This window comes from Callithrix jacchus, chromosome 5 (genome assembly GCF_049354715.1).
Source record: "Callithrix jacchus isolate 240 chromosome 5, calJac240_pri, whole genome shotgun sequence".
Taxonomy (NCBI): Eukaryota; Metazoa; Chordata; class Mammalia; order Primates; family Cebidae; genus Callithrix; species Callithrix jacchus.
In genome coordinates this window covers 17,510,598-17,526,531 of record NC_133506.1, presented here as the reverse complement: position 1 = coordinate 17,526,531, position 15,934 = coordinate 17,510,598, and the positions used below count along the sequence as shown (strand labels likewise).

General features: G+C 37.0%; 3 protein-coding genes across 10 annotated transcripts in view; all 3 read left to right on the top strand.

Moving 5' to 3' along the window:
• LOC128932022 (uncharacterized) overlaps positions 1-7,570 on the top strand; it is a 20,548-nt gene extending 12,978 nt beyond the window's left edge. For 4 of the 8 annotated variants that reach the window (XM_078371356.1, XM_078371357.1, XM_078371359.1 and 1 more), the window contains 2 exons: positions 3,003-3,233; positions 7,307-7,530. In XM_078371356.1, the coding sequence (XP_078227482.1) occupies positions 3,024-3,215 (192 nt within the window). In that variant the 5' untranslated portion in view covers positions 3,003-3,023 and the 3' untranslated portion in view covers positions 3,216-3,233; positions 7,307-7,530. Of the gene's footprint in view, positions 1-3,002; positions 3,234-7,306 lie in introns of those variants that run through there. The other 4 variants (XM_078371353.1, XM_078371352.1, XM_078371354.1 and 1 more) reach the window with 2 other exon arrangements.
• Positions 3,001-9,601, top strand: LOC128928095 (uncharacterized). The gene is made up of 2 exons (XM_078371361.1): positions 3,001-3,233; positions 7,307-9,601. The coding sequence occupies exon 2, from the start codon at positions 7,351-7,353 to the stop codon at positions 7,501-7,503; it is 153 nt and encodes a 50-aa protein (XP_078227487.1). The 5' UTR covers positions 3,001-3,233; positions 7,307-7,350; the 3' UTR covers positions 7,504-9,601.
• MKKS (MKKS centrosomal shuttling protein) lies at positions 3,001-15,934 on the top strand. Its single transcript, XM_002747431.6, has 5 exons — positions 3,001-3,233; positions 7,307-8,709; positions 11,831-12,006; positions 13,165-13,275; positions 15,169-15,934. The coding sequence occupies exons 2-5, from the start codon at positions 7,725-7,727 to the stop codon at positions 15,607-15,609; spliced, it is 1,713 nt and encodes a 570-aa protein (XP_002747477.3). The 5' UTR covers positions 3,001-3,233; positions 7,307-7,724; the 3' UTR covers positions 15,610-15,934.

Below are 15,934 nucleotides of genomic sequence, written 5' to 3'. Positions count from 1 at the left end.
TTTTTTTTGCTTTTTTTTTCTTCCTTGAGTTTATGGTTTAGGAAAAAGCTGACAAATGTTGAGTTATATTATTGCTTATGGAGAAGTAAATGGTGAATGGCAGAGATGGCTGTTAAAAGTAATGTGACTTGTTAACCTCGTGCTAAGAGTAACAGAGGTGCCAAAGTTACCTTAAGTATTGAGGAGACTGGATATAAATAACAATACCTTTTAGACCTTTTGTTTAAGGTGTTGTGTAAACAAAAATGCCATGTGTCAATCAACACAGGCCAGTTGACTTTGGTGCAGCCTTTGTCCTTCCAGTGAAAAGTAGCCCTTACTAGAATTCTTCCCTTGTTCATCTAAATCACCTAGTTCCTTTGCCAGTTATTTTATTGTACTCTCAAATCTCCAAAGGCTTTTGCCTTTGGACATCACACCGAAATTTAAGTATGATACAGTTATTTGTAATTGATTTCCTCTAAAAACAGAACATAAGCATGTCAATAAAAGGTATATTCTCTAAAGGTTACAAAAAGTATATAGTATACCAGAGTATTTTAGAAAAGGAAGAGATCATAAAATATATAAATATATTTTTTGAGATGGAGTCTCACTCTGTCCCAGGCTGGAGTGCAGCTCACAAGCAGGTCTCTGCCTCAGCTTCCCGAGTAGCTGGGATTATAGGAGCCTGCCACCTCACCAGGCTGATTTTTGTATTTTTAGTAGAGATGGGGTTTCATCATGTTGGCTAGGCTGGTCTTGAACTCCTGACCTTGTGATCTGCCCACCTGGGCCTCCCAAAGTGCAGGGATTACAGGCGTGAACCACTGTGCCCGACCTAAAATACTTTCATTTACAGAGTAGGTCATGTTTTTTCCATTTAGTAATTTAAATTTTGCAACAAAATCCTTACAAAATGTGAATTTAGACCTTGGGGGAAAATGATTTATAATGCTAAGAATAACATGTTCACAGCTATAAGACAACATCTTTTGTTATTTTTAATATATATTCAAAACACAAAAATGGTTCAGACTAACTTATTACTATTGTTTTAGTTTTAAAATGGGAAATAAGTAGAAATTCCGTTAAGATCTTTTTCTAATGGCACTTAGACAAAAATAAAGTAATTTAGGACATTTCATGGTACTAAAACTCAAAGATGCAATTGAGCCAAGTTCATAGTATGTCTCATAGATGGTGGGCAGTCCTTATTAAAAGTATAAGGAGTCTCTAGAGGTTGTCCAGACTCAAGTTCCCAAACCCAACAGATCATCAGACATAGCCTTTCTGGGCCCTATTTCCATCCTTTCCGAATTTTTTTTAAAAATCTATTTTAAAAGCTAACCAGCTTTGTAACTCCAGGCAACTTTCTAGCCCCAGTTTCTTCATCTAAACTAGGTTGATAACAATCCTCTTGGGTAGGGTTTCTAGTGATTCAGGGCAAACACTTTAAAGTCCAGTAGTTTTCCTCCTAGATGTGGAAATGACATTAAATTCATTCTAATTCATGGTGTCCAAGCCAGGAGTCTTTTACTGCAATTGGAATCCATGCTCAGCTGTTCTAATCTCAGTTGAAACACTATCACTATATCCTGTGAGAATATAGAACCTAAATTCCTACTGCATATTTGTGGATTACCATTTGATTCTTCTGTTAAAATTGTGAGTAAATGTAATTTTTTTTTTTTTTGAGATGGCATTTTATGCTATTGCCCAGTGCAGTGGCACGATCTTGGCTCACTGCAACCTCCACCTCCCAGGTTCAAGCATTTCTCCTGACTCAGCCTCCTGAGTAGCTGGGATTATTATTGGTGGTACGTGCCACCACATCGGACTAATTTTGGGGTTTGGTTTTGTTTTGAGACAGTCTTGCTCTGTCATCCAGGCTAGACTGCAGTGGCACAATCTTGGCTCGCTGCAACCTTGGCCTCCTGGATTCAAGCTATTCTCCTGCCTTAGCCTCCTGAGTAGCTGGGATTATAGGTGTGCACCTCCACACTTGGCTAATTTTTGTATTTTTAGTATAAACGGGGTTTTACCATGTTGGTCAGGCTGGTCTTGAACTCCTGACCTTATGATCTACCCACTTTGGCCTCCCAAAGTGCTGGGATTACAGGTGTGAGCCACTGCGCCCAACCTAATACTTGTATTTTTAATAGAAATGGAGTTTTACCACATTGGCCTGGCTGGTCTCAAACTCCTGACCTGAGGTGATCCTCCTGCCTTGGCCTCCCAAAGTGCTGGGATTATAGGTGTGGGCTACCACGCCCAGCCTATAATTATAATTTTTAGAAAATATATAACTTTAAGCACTTTGGGAGGCCAAGGTGGGCAGATCACGAGGTCAAGAGATCGAGACCATCTTGGCCAACATGGTGAAACCCCATCTCAACTAAAAGTACAAAAAAATTAGCTGAGCGTGGTGGCACCCGCCTGTAGTCCCAGCTACTTGGAAGGCTGAGGCAGGAAAATCGCTTGAACATGGGAGGCAGAGGCTGCAGTGAGCCAAGATTGCGCCACTGCACTCCAGCCTGGTGACAGAGTGAGACTCTATCTCTCAAATATATATATATTTATATATATAATTTTTAAAATACATATAACTTTTTAAATAAATTGTTAAAAAATATATAGAATTTATAAAATATAACTTTAAAAAAGGCTCTTACTCTGTTGTGGCTCGGAGAACATTAATATATCTAAAGAAATCTCCATGCATGTGTGTCTTCAAAGGTTCATATTGCTTGTTCAGCAGGTAATGTTGCTCCTTTACAATTGTTGCCAAAAAGTCAGTAATGCTCTGTAAGTTTCCCAAGGCTGACTGCCTGCACCCTTTGGGTCAATGACATGTCTCTTTTTGTTTGTTAACATTGCAATGTATTATTATAACTAAAACTGTTTCACAGTCAGCATTTTTTGGAGTACACCATGCTACTTGAAGTGATTTAGAGATGCTGTTAAAGAGAGGTTATGGTTTTTAGTGTTTTTTTCTTCTTCTAACTGTAACCTTTTCTTAGGTACACTGATCCTGAAGTACTATGATCTTTCAGAAACTCTGGAGAGACTACAGAGTTCTAGTTGTTATGATCCCTGTAATTGGGCTCATACATTTGGGGTGGTACAAAATCAAAAGCAGCCCTGTTTTCCAAATACCTCCTAAGGATGACTTTCCTGAGCAAGATAGTCTGAAACTTGAAAATCTGCAGAAGAGCCAAATCCAAGGGAAGTAGCAGGCTTGCGGTCTTCAGGTAAGTTTGATTTAATGTGGTTGGTTAATCATATGGTTCATTCCAACAAGGGGAAACTTGATCTTTTAGACCTCTGGCAAAAAAGCCTAAATTGGCTGGGCACAGTGGCTCATGCCTGTAATCCAAGCACTTTTGGGAGGCTGAAGTGGGAGGATCACGAGGTCAGGAGTTCAAGACTAGCCTGGCCAACATGGTAAAACCCCATCTCTACTAAAAATACAAAAGTTAGCTGGGCATGGTGGCATGTGCCTGTAATCCCAGCTACGCTATAGGCTGAGGCAGAAGAATTGCTTGAACCAGGACCCAGAGGTGGAGGTTGCAGTGAGCCAAGATTGTGCCACTGTACCCCAGCCTGGGCTACAGAGTGAGACACTGTCTCAAAAATAAATAAATAAATGAAGAAAAGAAAGAGAGAGAGAGAGTGCCTAAGTTGGCAAGTTACCTTATGACCCACTGGCAAAATACTGTTCTGCAGTTGTTTCTAGAAAAGTTTGCTGTGCAGAGACGTTTGACACTTGTCTGGCAGTCATCTGAGTGCAAAGGGAAAGGGCAGTTTTGCTAGTAGCATCCCCAGGATCATGCATGTGTGCAAAGGAGCCCCTGACATTTATGTACCACAAAAGTCTGAACTTGTACAAGATTCTTTTCTTCTATTGTGTCACATATAATGTCTGATCCACTTTTGATGGTGTTGTTGACTTTTTTTTTTTTTTTTGAGACAGGGTTTTGATCTCTCACCCAGGCTACAGTGCAATAGCCTCATCATAGCTCACTGCAGCCTCAAACTCCTGGGCACAGGCCATCCTCCAGCCTCAGCATCCTGAGTAGCTGGGACTACAGCCATCCACCACCACACCTAAGTTCTAAAATTTTTTTAGAACCAGGGTCTTGCTGTATTGCCCAGGCTGGTCTCAAATTCCTGGCCTCAAGCAGTCCTCCGACCTTGGCCTCCCAAAGTGATGGGATTACAGGCAAGAGCTACTACACCTAGCCAGTGTTACTAAGATGAACAGGCAGGTTATCAGCGTTTCTTTCCATTATAAAGTTCCCCTTTGATCTTTGTTGTTGTTTTTTAAGATGGAGTCTCACTCTGTCACACAGGCTGCGGTAGGGGGATCTCGGCTCACTGCAACCTCCACCTCCTGGGTTGAAATGATTCCCTGCCTCAGCCTTCTGAGTAGCTGGGATTACAGGCACCCGCCGCCACACCCAGCTAATTTTTTGTATTTTTTTAGTAGAGACAGGGTTTCACCGTTTTGGCCAGGTGATCTTTTATTTAATAAATTATTAGCAACGATTTATTATTATTGCTGTAACGTAGAAATTCGGAAACTTTTTTCTATAAAAGACCAGATAGTAAATACTTTAGGCTTTGCAGATCATATAGTGTCTATACCAACCCATTAGCTTTCTGTTGTAGTGTAAAAGCACTCAGACACAGTACACAAATTAATGAGCAAGGCTGCTTTCCAATAAAACTTCATTTATGAAAACAGGCCACATGCTGGATACGGTCCATAGGCTTAATTTACCAACCGTTGCATATGAGTCTAATGTACTAGTTCATTAGGGGTTGCCAAATGATGCTGCTCAAATTCTATCATTCCTTCTCCATTTATTAGGTGGAACAACTTCTCATCATCAACTATTCAGTTACCCCAAAATGCATTTATACAAGATAAAGCAAGTTTTATCTCTGTAATTCCCTTTGTTGTCTTTTTTAAATAATAGTGAGTGCTCAAGCAGCTTAGGGTTTTTGTTTTTAGTGTCAGTATGAAGCTGTGGGTTTGTATATGTTTTAATTAATCTATTTCAGTTGCCATTTTTTTTTAATGCTGAAGTTGTGCCATTTTGGATACTCTCCAAGTTGATTCCTGTTGTTTTTTCCTTTGTCCTTGTGTATGATACAGATAGTCTTTAATAACATCTTTACTTTTTGGCAGAAAAGGACGCCAGCTTACCTTGTGTTTCTTACCTCATACCTATAATCAGTCTTTTTGCCAAAGAACTCCATTTGCTTCTAGGAAAAACTTTTACCTGCTCATATTTTCTTTAAATTATATTTTATAGTCCACCTCTTAATTTAGAAGACAGTCATGCAAGTTTTAGTGTTATTTTAATTAAGTTATCCATCACTGTAACAACAACAAAAACCCATCTGCCAAGCCTGTGTGCATCCAGGACTAGTCAGGACCATTCATCTGATGGTAACTCCTGGAAACATGGAGCATCTTATTTAGGAAGAAAGAGTTTTAATAGAGCTGAACTGATACTTCCAAATATATTCTATAAATGGAAATCCAGCCCCAATGGTTTGGGTTTTTTTTCTCTTTCTTAAACCTTCTTTTGTCCAGGTCTAGACCTGTGACCACAGGTCAGCAAGTTTTGGCCTCTTTAAAATGATTTGGAAGTCACTAACGCTTTCATTGATTTTTTTTTTTCTCATTTTAATGAAATACTAGCCAAAAGATGTGTTGACTGGTCTCACGACCATAAGATTGAGAGATGCCAGCATGGCATTCTGTTTCTGAAAAGTTGCATGTCACTATTAAGTATTGAAAAATATTCTAACTAGAAAAATCATTTTCTTAATCATAGTTTTTATTGTGGGTGTATGTGTGTGTAAGTTTTAACTTGCAAATTACGAAGTAGAAATCACTTTGTGAGGCTTCATCTAAATGTATTTCTCAGATTTTGCTGAATCTGAAATAACTGTTGAAATATTTAAGTAGCTTGGCTGTTCCCGTCATAAACAGATTTTTCTTTCCCTCATCACGCTATGCAAAAGTTGACAATAGCTTTATCACCACTGGGAGAAAGCTGATTATCATTGCCCTTAGTTTATTTGGGCCCAGTTGCCATGGGTACAGCCCTTTAACTAAATTGGGAATGGTAACCAAAATAACACTTTGCATAACATTTTCTTGTTCTGCCCACTTCTTTGCACATCTTCAAATCAGGGTTCTGGTCTGATCACCATACTATGCTCTAGCCTACTTTTAGGAAGTACTTTAGGCTAAATAGATTTGTTTTATTTATGCTAAATGCTCTCCAAGAGGCTACCATACTCAGTATATTCCTGGAAATTCTAATAATTATACTTTTAAAACACCAGGGTTCAACAGATAATATCTATTATCTAACATTTTTATTCTTTTCACACATTATTATTGTGTCAGGAATTTATGCCTCAAGGCACACTAATTTTTTTAACAAGGATATTATCTTGTTAAGGAAACTAGAATTGTATTTATTTCTGTGTGTCCATTTGATATATGATAATGTAGTATTTAGACTTTGAAATTGAACGGCAACTCCAGTTTTGTTGTTGTTGTTGTATTCAGCATATCCCGTGGTTTTTCTGTGTACTGTCATTAACGAGTGCTTTGGGGAGGATTGGTTAACTAGGACTTCCAAAACTGAAAATCACTGACCGATAAAGTAAAATGATAGAAAGTTAGCTCTGACTTTAGCCACGTATTTAAAACATGTTTAGTTTTTTGGTGTAATGGGTTGTGTAGATTTATTCAGCTAAATATAGACTACATTAGCGAGTTTCTGCAGTAAACATGCCAACAGCTATCTTGTTTTTATAATTATTTACAAACAGGATTTGATGTAAATGTGCTTCTGTTCAAACCTAAAGTTTCCAAGCAAACCACAGTTATAGATTAAAACAACATTAAATCTTGATGTTGGAGAATCAAAATATTTGGGACTTCTTTTAAGACTCAAAGACCAAATTCTGTGTTTTATATTGTAGCATTTGTCTTCTAGAAACATGCCATATTCAAATAACTGTGCTATAAGCTTTCTAGCAATGTTATGCCTTGCAGAATCACTGAAATACAAGCACTTTTTCTTGTAGAGGGGATTTATTGAAGAAAAAAGAATTTTAAGTCGAAGTTGGTTTACCTTTCTCATTTTTCTGGAGGCTTGTGCCAGTTAGTAGTTCCTTTTTTCTAAAAAAAAAAAAAAAAAAAGGCAGCAGAGCATTAGAATAAATTATGAAACTGCATTCTACAAAATGCTTGGGAAGTATTTCTCTGAAATGTTTTGTTTTTATTTCTTAGATAAAGAAGCAGCTTTGAATTTGAGCTTCATTTCAAAAGAAGAGATGAAAAATACCAGTTGGATTAGAAAGAATTGGATTCTTGTAGCTGGGATGTCTTTCATAGGTGTCCATCTTGGAACCTACTTTTTACAGAGGTCTGCAAAGCAGTCTGTAAAATCTCAGTCTCAAATCAAACAAAAGAGCATTGAAGAATGAAGTAAAATAAATACTTGGAATTGCTAATTTGTTATTAAATCATTATATGCTGATTTAGCTTCATAAACATTGAACTGTTTGATTTTATAGCCACAATGCTGCATATTTATACTTTAATTCCTAAAGAATAATTTTTTATGTTAACACACGATAATGCAATAAATAGAAAAATATGGTTTACATAGTAAAAATGGTCTTCACAAGTTACCACCTGAAGTAAGATGTCTCGTTTAGATGCTAAAAAGCCATCATTGTGTAAGAGTGAACCACTGACAAGTGAGAGAGTCAGGACCACACTTTCTGTCTTGAAAAGAATCGTAACATCGTGCTATGGCCCTTCAGGTAGGCTGAAGCAGCTGCACAATGGCTCTGGAGGTTACGTGTGCACAACCTCACAGTCCTCAGCCCTGCTCAGTCACCTTTCGGTCACACATCCCATATTAAAGATCCTGACAGCCTCCGTGCAGAATCACGTGTCAAGCTTCAGTGATTGTGGCTTATTCACAGCCATTCTTTGCTGCAACCTGATTGAAAATGTTCAAAGATTAGGCTTGACACCCACCTCTGTCATTAGATTAAATACACATCTTTTGAGTCTCTGCATCAGTTATCTCAAGTCTGAGACCTGTGGTTGTCGAATCCCAGTCGACTTCAGTAGTACTCAGATCCTCCTTTGTTTGGTGCGCAGTATATTAACCAGTAAACCTGCCTGTACACTCACCAGAGCAGAAACAGAGCACATCAGTGCTTTGATTCTGAGAGCCTTTTTGCTTACAATTCCAGAAAATGCTGAAGGCCACATCATTTTAGGAAAGTGTTTAATTGTACCTTTAAAAGGTCAAAGAGTTATAGATTCCACTGTATTACCTGGGATACTCATTGAAATGTCGGAAGTTCAATTAATGAGGTTATTACCTATCAAAAAATCAGCTGCCCTCAAGGTGGCACTGTTCTGTACAACTTTATCCGGAGACATTTCTGACACTGGAGAAGGAACTGTGGTGCTCAGTTATGGGGTTTCTCTTGAAAATGCAGTCCTGGACCAGCTGCTTAACCTAGGAAGGCAGCTAGTCAGTGACCACGTAGATCTTGTCCTCTGCCAAAAAGTAATACATCCGTCTTTGAAGCAGTTTCTCAATATGCATCGTGTTATTGCCATAGACAGAATTGGAGTGACTCTGATGGAACCCCTGACTAAAATGACAGGTAAAAATCACTCTTGGCTTTTGCCTTTTACAGTTAATAAATCACACTTTTTTGAGCAGAGATATTTTTGGTTTGTGTCAGTGTTAAAATCATGAAAAGTTTTAGAAGCCACCAACCTCACCACATGTGTCGGTATCATTTCTGGCAGCAAAGGTTTCTGGCAAAGATCCTGTATTGTTCATATACTAAAAATGCAGTGATTATGGCCATTTCGTATGTATTTTTCAGCCCCCAAATGTACTATATTCTGTCATAGTCTAACCCCCAAATATTTCACAGGTTATTGAGAAGTCTAACATCTTCATAATCCTAAGGTCTTTCATACTTCACACAAAATTCTTCAGCTTAATTGACAAAACTTTCAAATCATGTTATATTTAGAAAGTATTTTTGTAACTAGAATGCCCTTTTTCTTCACTTTATCATAATTCCAACAAACTTCTGTACTTCTCCCTAAGTAGTTGTTTCTAATGGGAGGAGAATGTACATGCACCTGTGTTTTACCTTTATCAAAACTGTTCCCAGCTGACCTTGAGGACCAAGATCATCTTTTACTTTCAGTACCTATTACAGGCCTGACCCACAGCAGATGTTCTAAAGTGTTTATTTAATTGACTGAAAAATAATCTGGTAATAGGCAGAACCACAATAGGCAAAAAATTCACTGTATTTTACAAACTCAGCAAATTAAAAGCAGATATAAGAGCTGTTAGAGCCAAAGAAAAATGACAAGCTGAAGAGTTACTGATTTGAGCTACTTTGCAATATTCCTTTAAGTGCTTTGACAATGTATCAGAAAGATGATCATTTAGTCTGCATTGTTCCCCATCTTTAAGTCATTAAACTATTGTTAAAGTTCATTAATAAAAGTCTTGCTATAAATCATCAAAAAGGAGTTGTATGTATGCCAGTGTTAAATACATAATATCTCTGGGTTATTGCCCTACCTTTGTAAGACTCATATGACTGTCAAAGTAGAGTTTCTTAATAATGAAAACAATTCCTTGGAACTCGTTGATATGGTAACCCAGATTGATATCCTTAAATATCTACTAGCTTTGCATGAATCCGGCAATTTCCAGCTTGTAAATACTGGGTCTTCCAGATTCATTTTTAAAATATGGGACATTTTAGCCAGGTGTGGTGCATGCCTGTAGTCCTAGCTACTTGGGAAGTTGAGGCAGGAGGATTGCTTAAGCTGAGGAGTTCAAATTCAGCCTGGACAACAAAGCAAGACCACATCTCTTTAAAACAACAACAAAAATTTTCCCATAGAAACCATGTTGTAACTGGGCGCTGGGTTTCCACACTAGCCCACAAATACATACCTAAAACATGCCATTAACAGCCATAGCTTTAATCCTGGATCTTCAGAGCAGAGACCTTTCAAGAAAAAGAGGAAGAGAGGGGAGAAACTACCAGGCACACAGTGCAGGTAAACTTTTAGGTAGATGAAGTATGTTTTTGGCCTTATATATCTCCCCTAGTGTATCTAAGTTAACATTATCTTGCATCAGGCCTTCAAACAAAATTCCTATTTATTCATGATCTAGGTTGAATAGTGGGTGTTACTGTGCATGGGTGCCACACGTGAAGTTTATTGCGGCTTACAGAGCATTGTTAACATTTGATTTATTTGTGAAGTAAGCATTATTATTCCCACTTGCCTCTGGTGAGAGAGGCAGAAAGTTAAATGACATGAGTGACAGCATCCAGTGGCTGGTAAGCAGTAGAGCCGGGTCTTCTCACCAGAATCTGTTGTTCCCACCGTGTAAAATTATACTATAAAATTGTGGCTTTTTTATTTAGATCACTTCTTAAAGTATTTGTTATTCTTGAAGGCTTCAGAAGTAAAGAATCAGTATTCAAATAAGTGAGATTGTTCAGTGATTATTGATTATGTTCCATACATTTTTTGAGCTGGAAGTGTTTTTAGACATTTTAGACTTTTTTTTTTTTGCAACAGTCTCACTGTTGCCTAGGCTGGCGTGCAGTGGCGCCATCTCAGCTCACTGCAACCTCCACCTCCCGGGTTCAAGCGATTCTCCTGCGTCAGTCTCCCAAGCAGCTGGGATTACAAGCGCCTGCCACCATGCCCAGCTAGTTTTTCTATTTTTAGTAGAGATGGGGTTTCACCATGTTGGCCAGGCTGGTCTCAAACTCCTGACCTTAAGCAATCCGCCTCAGCCTCCCAAAGTGCTGGGATTACAGGTGTGGCTGAGCCACCGCACTTGGCCAATATTTTAGACTTTCAAACTAAACACCATTATTTGAAAGAAACTATCTTTTTTTTTTTAAAGGTGAGTCTAAAGGGAAAGGAAACTAGCTCAAAGTGAAGAATGGCTCAGAATTACAGCTTTAGAGTTTAAATTAGCATTGTTTCTTGTAGGAGTTTGCTGTAGATTTCTGAAATAACTTCCATTACATTTGGAGATCTAGAAAATTCAAGTCACCCTAACTTCTTTATTCATATTTTTACTTGTGGTTTACAAAACTTTACTGTTTTACATGTGCAGGTAGGAGGACAAAATACTTAATATATCAAATGATAACAAAGTGAAACATCACTGTTTTGGCATAATTTAATTAGCTATTTTATAAATAGTTGCTAGGCAAAAAAATAATTCTTACATATTCACTATGTAGAGCCCCAAAGGAATTCAGCTACACAGCTATTTGGATAGCTGCATTAATTTTAAATTGAAAATAATAATGCCTTGAAAAAATAGCCTGTCACCTCACATCACCCTTAATCCAAATTAGTGAAGTTCTTAATTTCGGGTCTTTAATCCCTGAATGGGCTTTGAGGGTTTCTGAACTCCCTGAAAATGTATGCAAAATTGTATGTGCCCTTTTCTAGGAAGAGCGTACAAAATGACTTCTAAAAGATATTTAAAGAGATCTGTAAAGCAAAATAACTTCTGCTTCACTTTATTTGTATATAATTTTAATAGCAGAATATAACTTAGCAATTTAGGAAAATTCATCTTATTCTACATTCCATATTTTAAATTATATGCTTATAGGTCCTTTATGTTGGCTAGGAATAAATATACTTTTAAATGGTTGTTTTCTCCACTTTTGTTTATATGTCTTGTATTTTCCAATCTTTAAAAAATAGGAACACAGCCTATTGGGTCCCTAGGCTCAATATCTCCTAACAGTTACGGAAGTGTGAAAGACGTGTGCACTGCAAAATTTGGCTCCAAACATTTTGTTCATCTCATTCCTAATGAAGCAACAATCTGCAGCTTACTTCTCTGCAACAGAAATGACGCTGCCTGGGATGAGCTGAAGGTAGATAAGGAACTTTGAATTCCATATCCCGGGGCCGAGGGAGGAATTAGTCACTCAACAGTTATTATGATTATTTTTTCATAGCTTCCCTAGATAGTACAGAAAGCAAAAATTAAAATGATTGATGCAAAGTCACAAGTAAGCTAATTAAATGCCTGTGGCATTATAGTAAATGTGGCATGTGTTGCCATTTATTATTTCTACTATTTATTAGAAACCTAAAAGGCCCTTGACATCTGAACTTTTCTAAGAAATTAATTTGAATTGTGTAGTCTTTGATGCTAATGTGTATGAATAATTTACTTAGAAAATGAGTTCCATAGTCAATACCCATCATCTACTTCTTAGCAGAGTTTATTTTTCTCTGCCACCAAAAATACATGCAACTTTTATACAAGGGAAGTGACAATCTATGGGATTGGTCACAAGTTTTAAAGATTCGTATATGCTCAAGGATATATCCTTAGTAATGTTAAAGGTCTGTGTGTTTTTTTGTTATTGCTGGGTTATAACTGTATTATTTCCAAAAATTTTTGAAATAAATTTACTATTTAGACAAATAATTTGGGTTTTTTTATTTTTATTTTTATTTTTATTTTTTTTAGATGAAGTCTCGCTCTGTTGCCCAGGCTGGAGTGCAGTGGTGTGATCTCGGCTTACCACAACCTCTGCCTCCCAGCTTCAAGCGATTCTCTTGTCTCAGCCTCCCAAGTAGCTGGGATTACAGGCCCACGCCACCATGCCTGGCTAATTTTTGTATTTTTAGTAGAGCCAGGGTTTCACTATGTTGGCCAGACCAGTCTCTAACTCCTGACCTCGTAATCCGCCTGCCAAATCCGCCTCCCAAAGTGCTGGGATTACAGGCATGAGCCTCTGCACCCAGCAGACTGAAATAATTTTTTTAGTGGAAGTGCCAGGAAACCTCGTTGACCCAGATACTTTGAGGCCATATATTTGTGAGTCTCAATATGAAGAGCTAAGTGTATATGAAAGAAAATATTAATCTGGCTCCATGAAAACAAACTTCTGACTAAAGTATTGTCTTTAATCTCATGTATTAAATCACATGACAACCTTGGCACAACAAAAGTTTTGTTCTTTATTTTTTATCTATATGATGTGAATGTCTGATTCTGATGATTTGGGTTTTTTTCTTAGCTCACATGTCAGGCGGCACTGCATGTCCTGCAATTAACCCTCAAGGAACCATGGGCTTTGTTGGGAGGTGGCTGTACTGAAACTCATTTGGCTGCATACATCAGACACAAGGTACATAAGATAATCCTCTTTGGATTACCTGAATTCTCAGCAACTTTTGTTTTATGAGATAATAAACCAAAATCATAATATCCTATAGCCTTCTTGTTAGTTTAAACTTTTATTTTAGGTTCAGGGGTGCATGTATAGGCTTATTATATAGGTAAACTTGTAGCCTTTAACACTGAATTTTTCAGTAGTCTAAATCAAATACATAATGAAAAACACTTAAGGAAAATAGAAAGGTAAAAGGTAATATAATGATTATTATAAATATAATATTTTAGCAAATGATCACGTTGAGTGTTGTCCACATGTACTGCATGTTGAAGCTAGCATTCTGTTACTGGGAGTTCTCTTAGAGATCTCAGCTGCTGCAATACACTCATAACTGATGTTCACAAACAAAAAGGCCAAGTTTCTACAGAATACTTAAGTGTCTTCTAGAGCATCAAGAAAATACTTAATTTCATTTATTTAAGCAGTTCACATATTGGATTCTATTATAATTTTAAAATTGATATTTATGTATGATATTTATTAATTCTACCAAATAGAATTTTTTGATTAGTGTAGGAAACTCCATTTTCTGACAGCTCTGAGATAAGTTTAGTGCATTGTAATTCTAATTATTTCATAAGTACTGGCTACTGGCCTACTTTATTTGAAAATGGATATAAAAATGTATAGGTGTTTTCCAAATATTAACAATCTGTTCATTGGGTAAATATGCCCTGTCCCTCCCCAGATAACTTAGAATTCATTTGAAGATAAAGCACATTCATGAAAAGTTACCAGAATATACATATGGAAAACGAAATTTGTGCCAATCTGTTGATGCTGAATGGACACTAATGTATTTTGAAATGGACTTGAGTAAACTAGTGAAGGTTTCTTGGAGGAAGGAAGTGTCTTGAGTAAGAAAGTAGTCACTGTTTTTAAGCGGTTAAGATATGGATTTTTTAAACCATCATTCAGTTATCAGTTTGCTAATACAGACGTGTTGCTTAACAACAAGGATGTATTCTGAGAAATGCATCATTAGGCAGTTTTGTTGTGCAAAAAGTACACAAATCTACATGGTAGAGCCTGCTACACTCCTAAGCTATATGGTATAACCTGTTGCTCCTAGGCTGCAAACCTTTCCAGCATCCTACTGTACTGAATACTGTAGGGAATTGGAACACAATGGGATTTGTGTATCTAAACATATCAAAACATAGAAAAGGTTAGTAAAAACATGGTCTTATAATCTTATAGGACCATCATCGTATATGCAGTCTGTCATTGACTGAAGCATTGGTATGTGGTACATACCTATATATTATTTTTTCTGTCATGGAATTCCTGGTATAAACTTTTTTACATAGTGGGACCAGAAGACAGTTTAATGTCTTATTACCTTTTCATTAAAGAGTAGAATATTCATTTTTAAAACATTGATGTGAAAATTTACATCATGGTTTCCTAATTAAAAATATGTGCATTCTCATTTTAAACAAATCTCAAACATTTTGCAGAGATAAATAAGTACTTCATTTGGGACATCAGTCTTCGAGAACTTCCTCCTATGTGCAGAAAAACCTGTAATACATACATGCCTTGTCTTTCATGTTTTAAGGAGGCACTACCAAGCCTTATTCAGAATAAGCTGACAATGGGGTTATTCTGATTCACTCATTCTGGTAACATGACTGGTAGTATATACATTTTTACTATAACCAACCTAGTTAAGGGTTTGTAGCCTGGCCGGCTGACCCATACAAGCCCATTACAAGTGCCATACCCCAAATTAGATTAAAATAAGTAGGAACTTTAGGAATAAGGTTTTGATTCATTATCCCATTCTTTCTTAAACGTTTTATATTAATTATATGTGTTTTCAATGTTTTTATTACTCTTTAGACTCACAACAACCCAGAAAGCATTCTCAAAGACGATGAATGTACTCAAACAGAACTTCAGCTAATTGCTGAAGCATTTTGCAGTGCTCTCGAATCTGTTGTTGGCTCTTTAGAACATGATGGAGGTGAAATTCTCACTGACATGAAGTATGGACACCTTTGGTCGGTTCAAGCAGATTCTCCCTGCCTTGTAAACTGGCCAGATTTGCTTTCACAGTGTGGCTGTGGATTATACAATAGCCGGGAAGAACTCAGCTGGTCTTTCTTAAGAAGTACACATCATCCTTTTGTGCCACAAACCTGCCTTTCACATGAAGCTGTAGGCTCAGTAAGCAACCTGACCTTGGACTGTTTGACTGCTAAGCTTAGTGGCCTACAGGTGGCTGTAGAGACAGCCAATTTGATTTTGGATCTTTCATATGTTATTGAAGATACAAACTAAGAGAATAGCATGTTTGTATTACAAAAGAAACAAACTAGTCTGGTGTCAATTAAGAAAAATTGTGAGTGTATTTATTCTCTCCCAAAGGCCTATTCTACGTATTTGGACAAATGACTCATAAAATTATAGATAAACTTATTTAGGAAAAAAGATGATTCGTGAATATAAATGCCATAAAATAATAAAAATACAAAGAATTATTTATTTTAAAATATTGTAGTTATCTTAGGGATTCTAAGTGGCTGCTGTACATTTTTCTAAATTTTTGTTATTATTTTGACATCAATTTTGAGAACAAACAGAAATAAAAAAGACTTCTAATCCA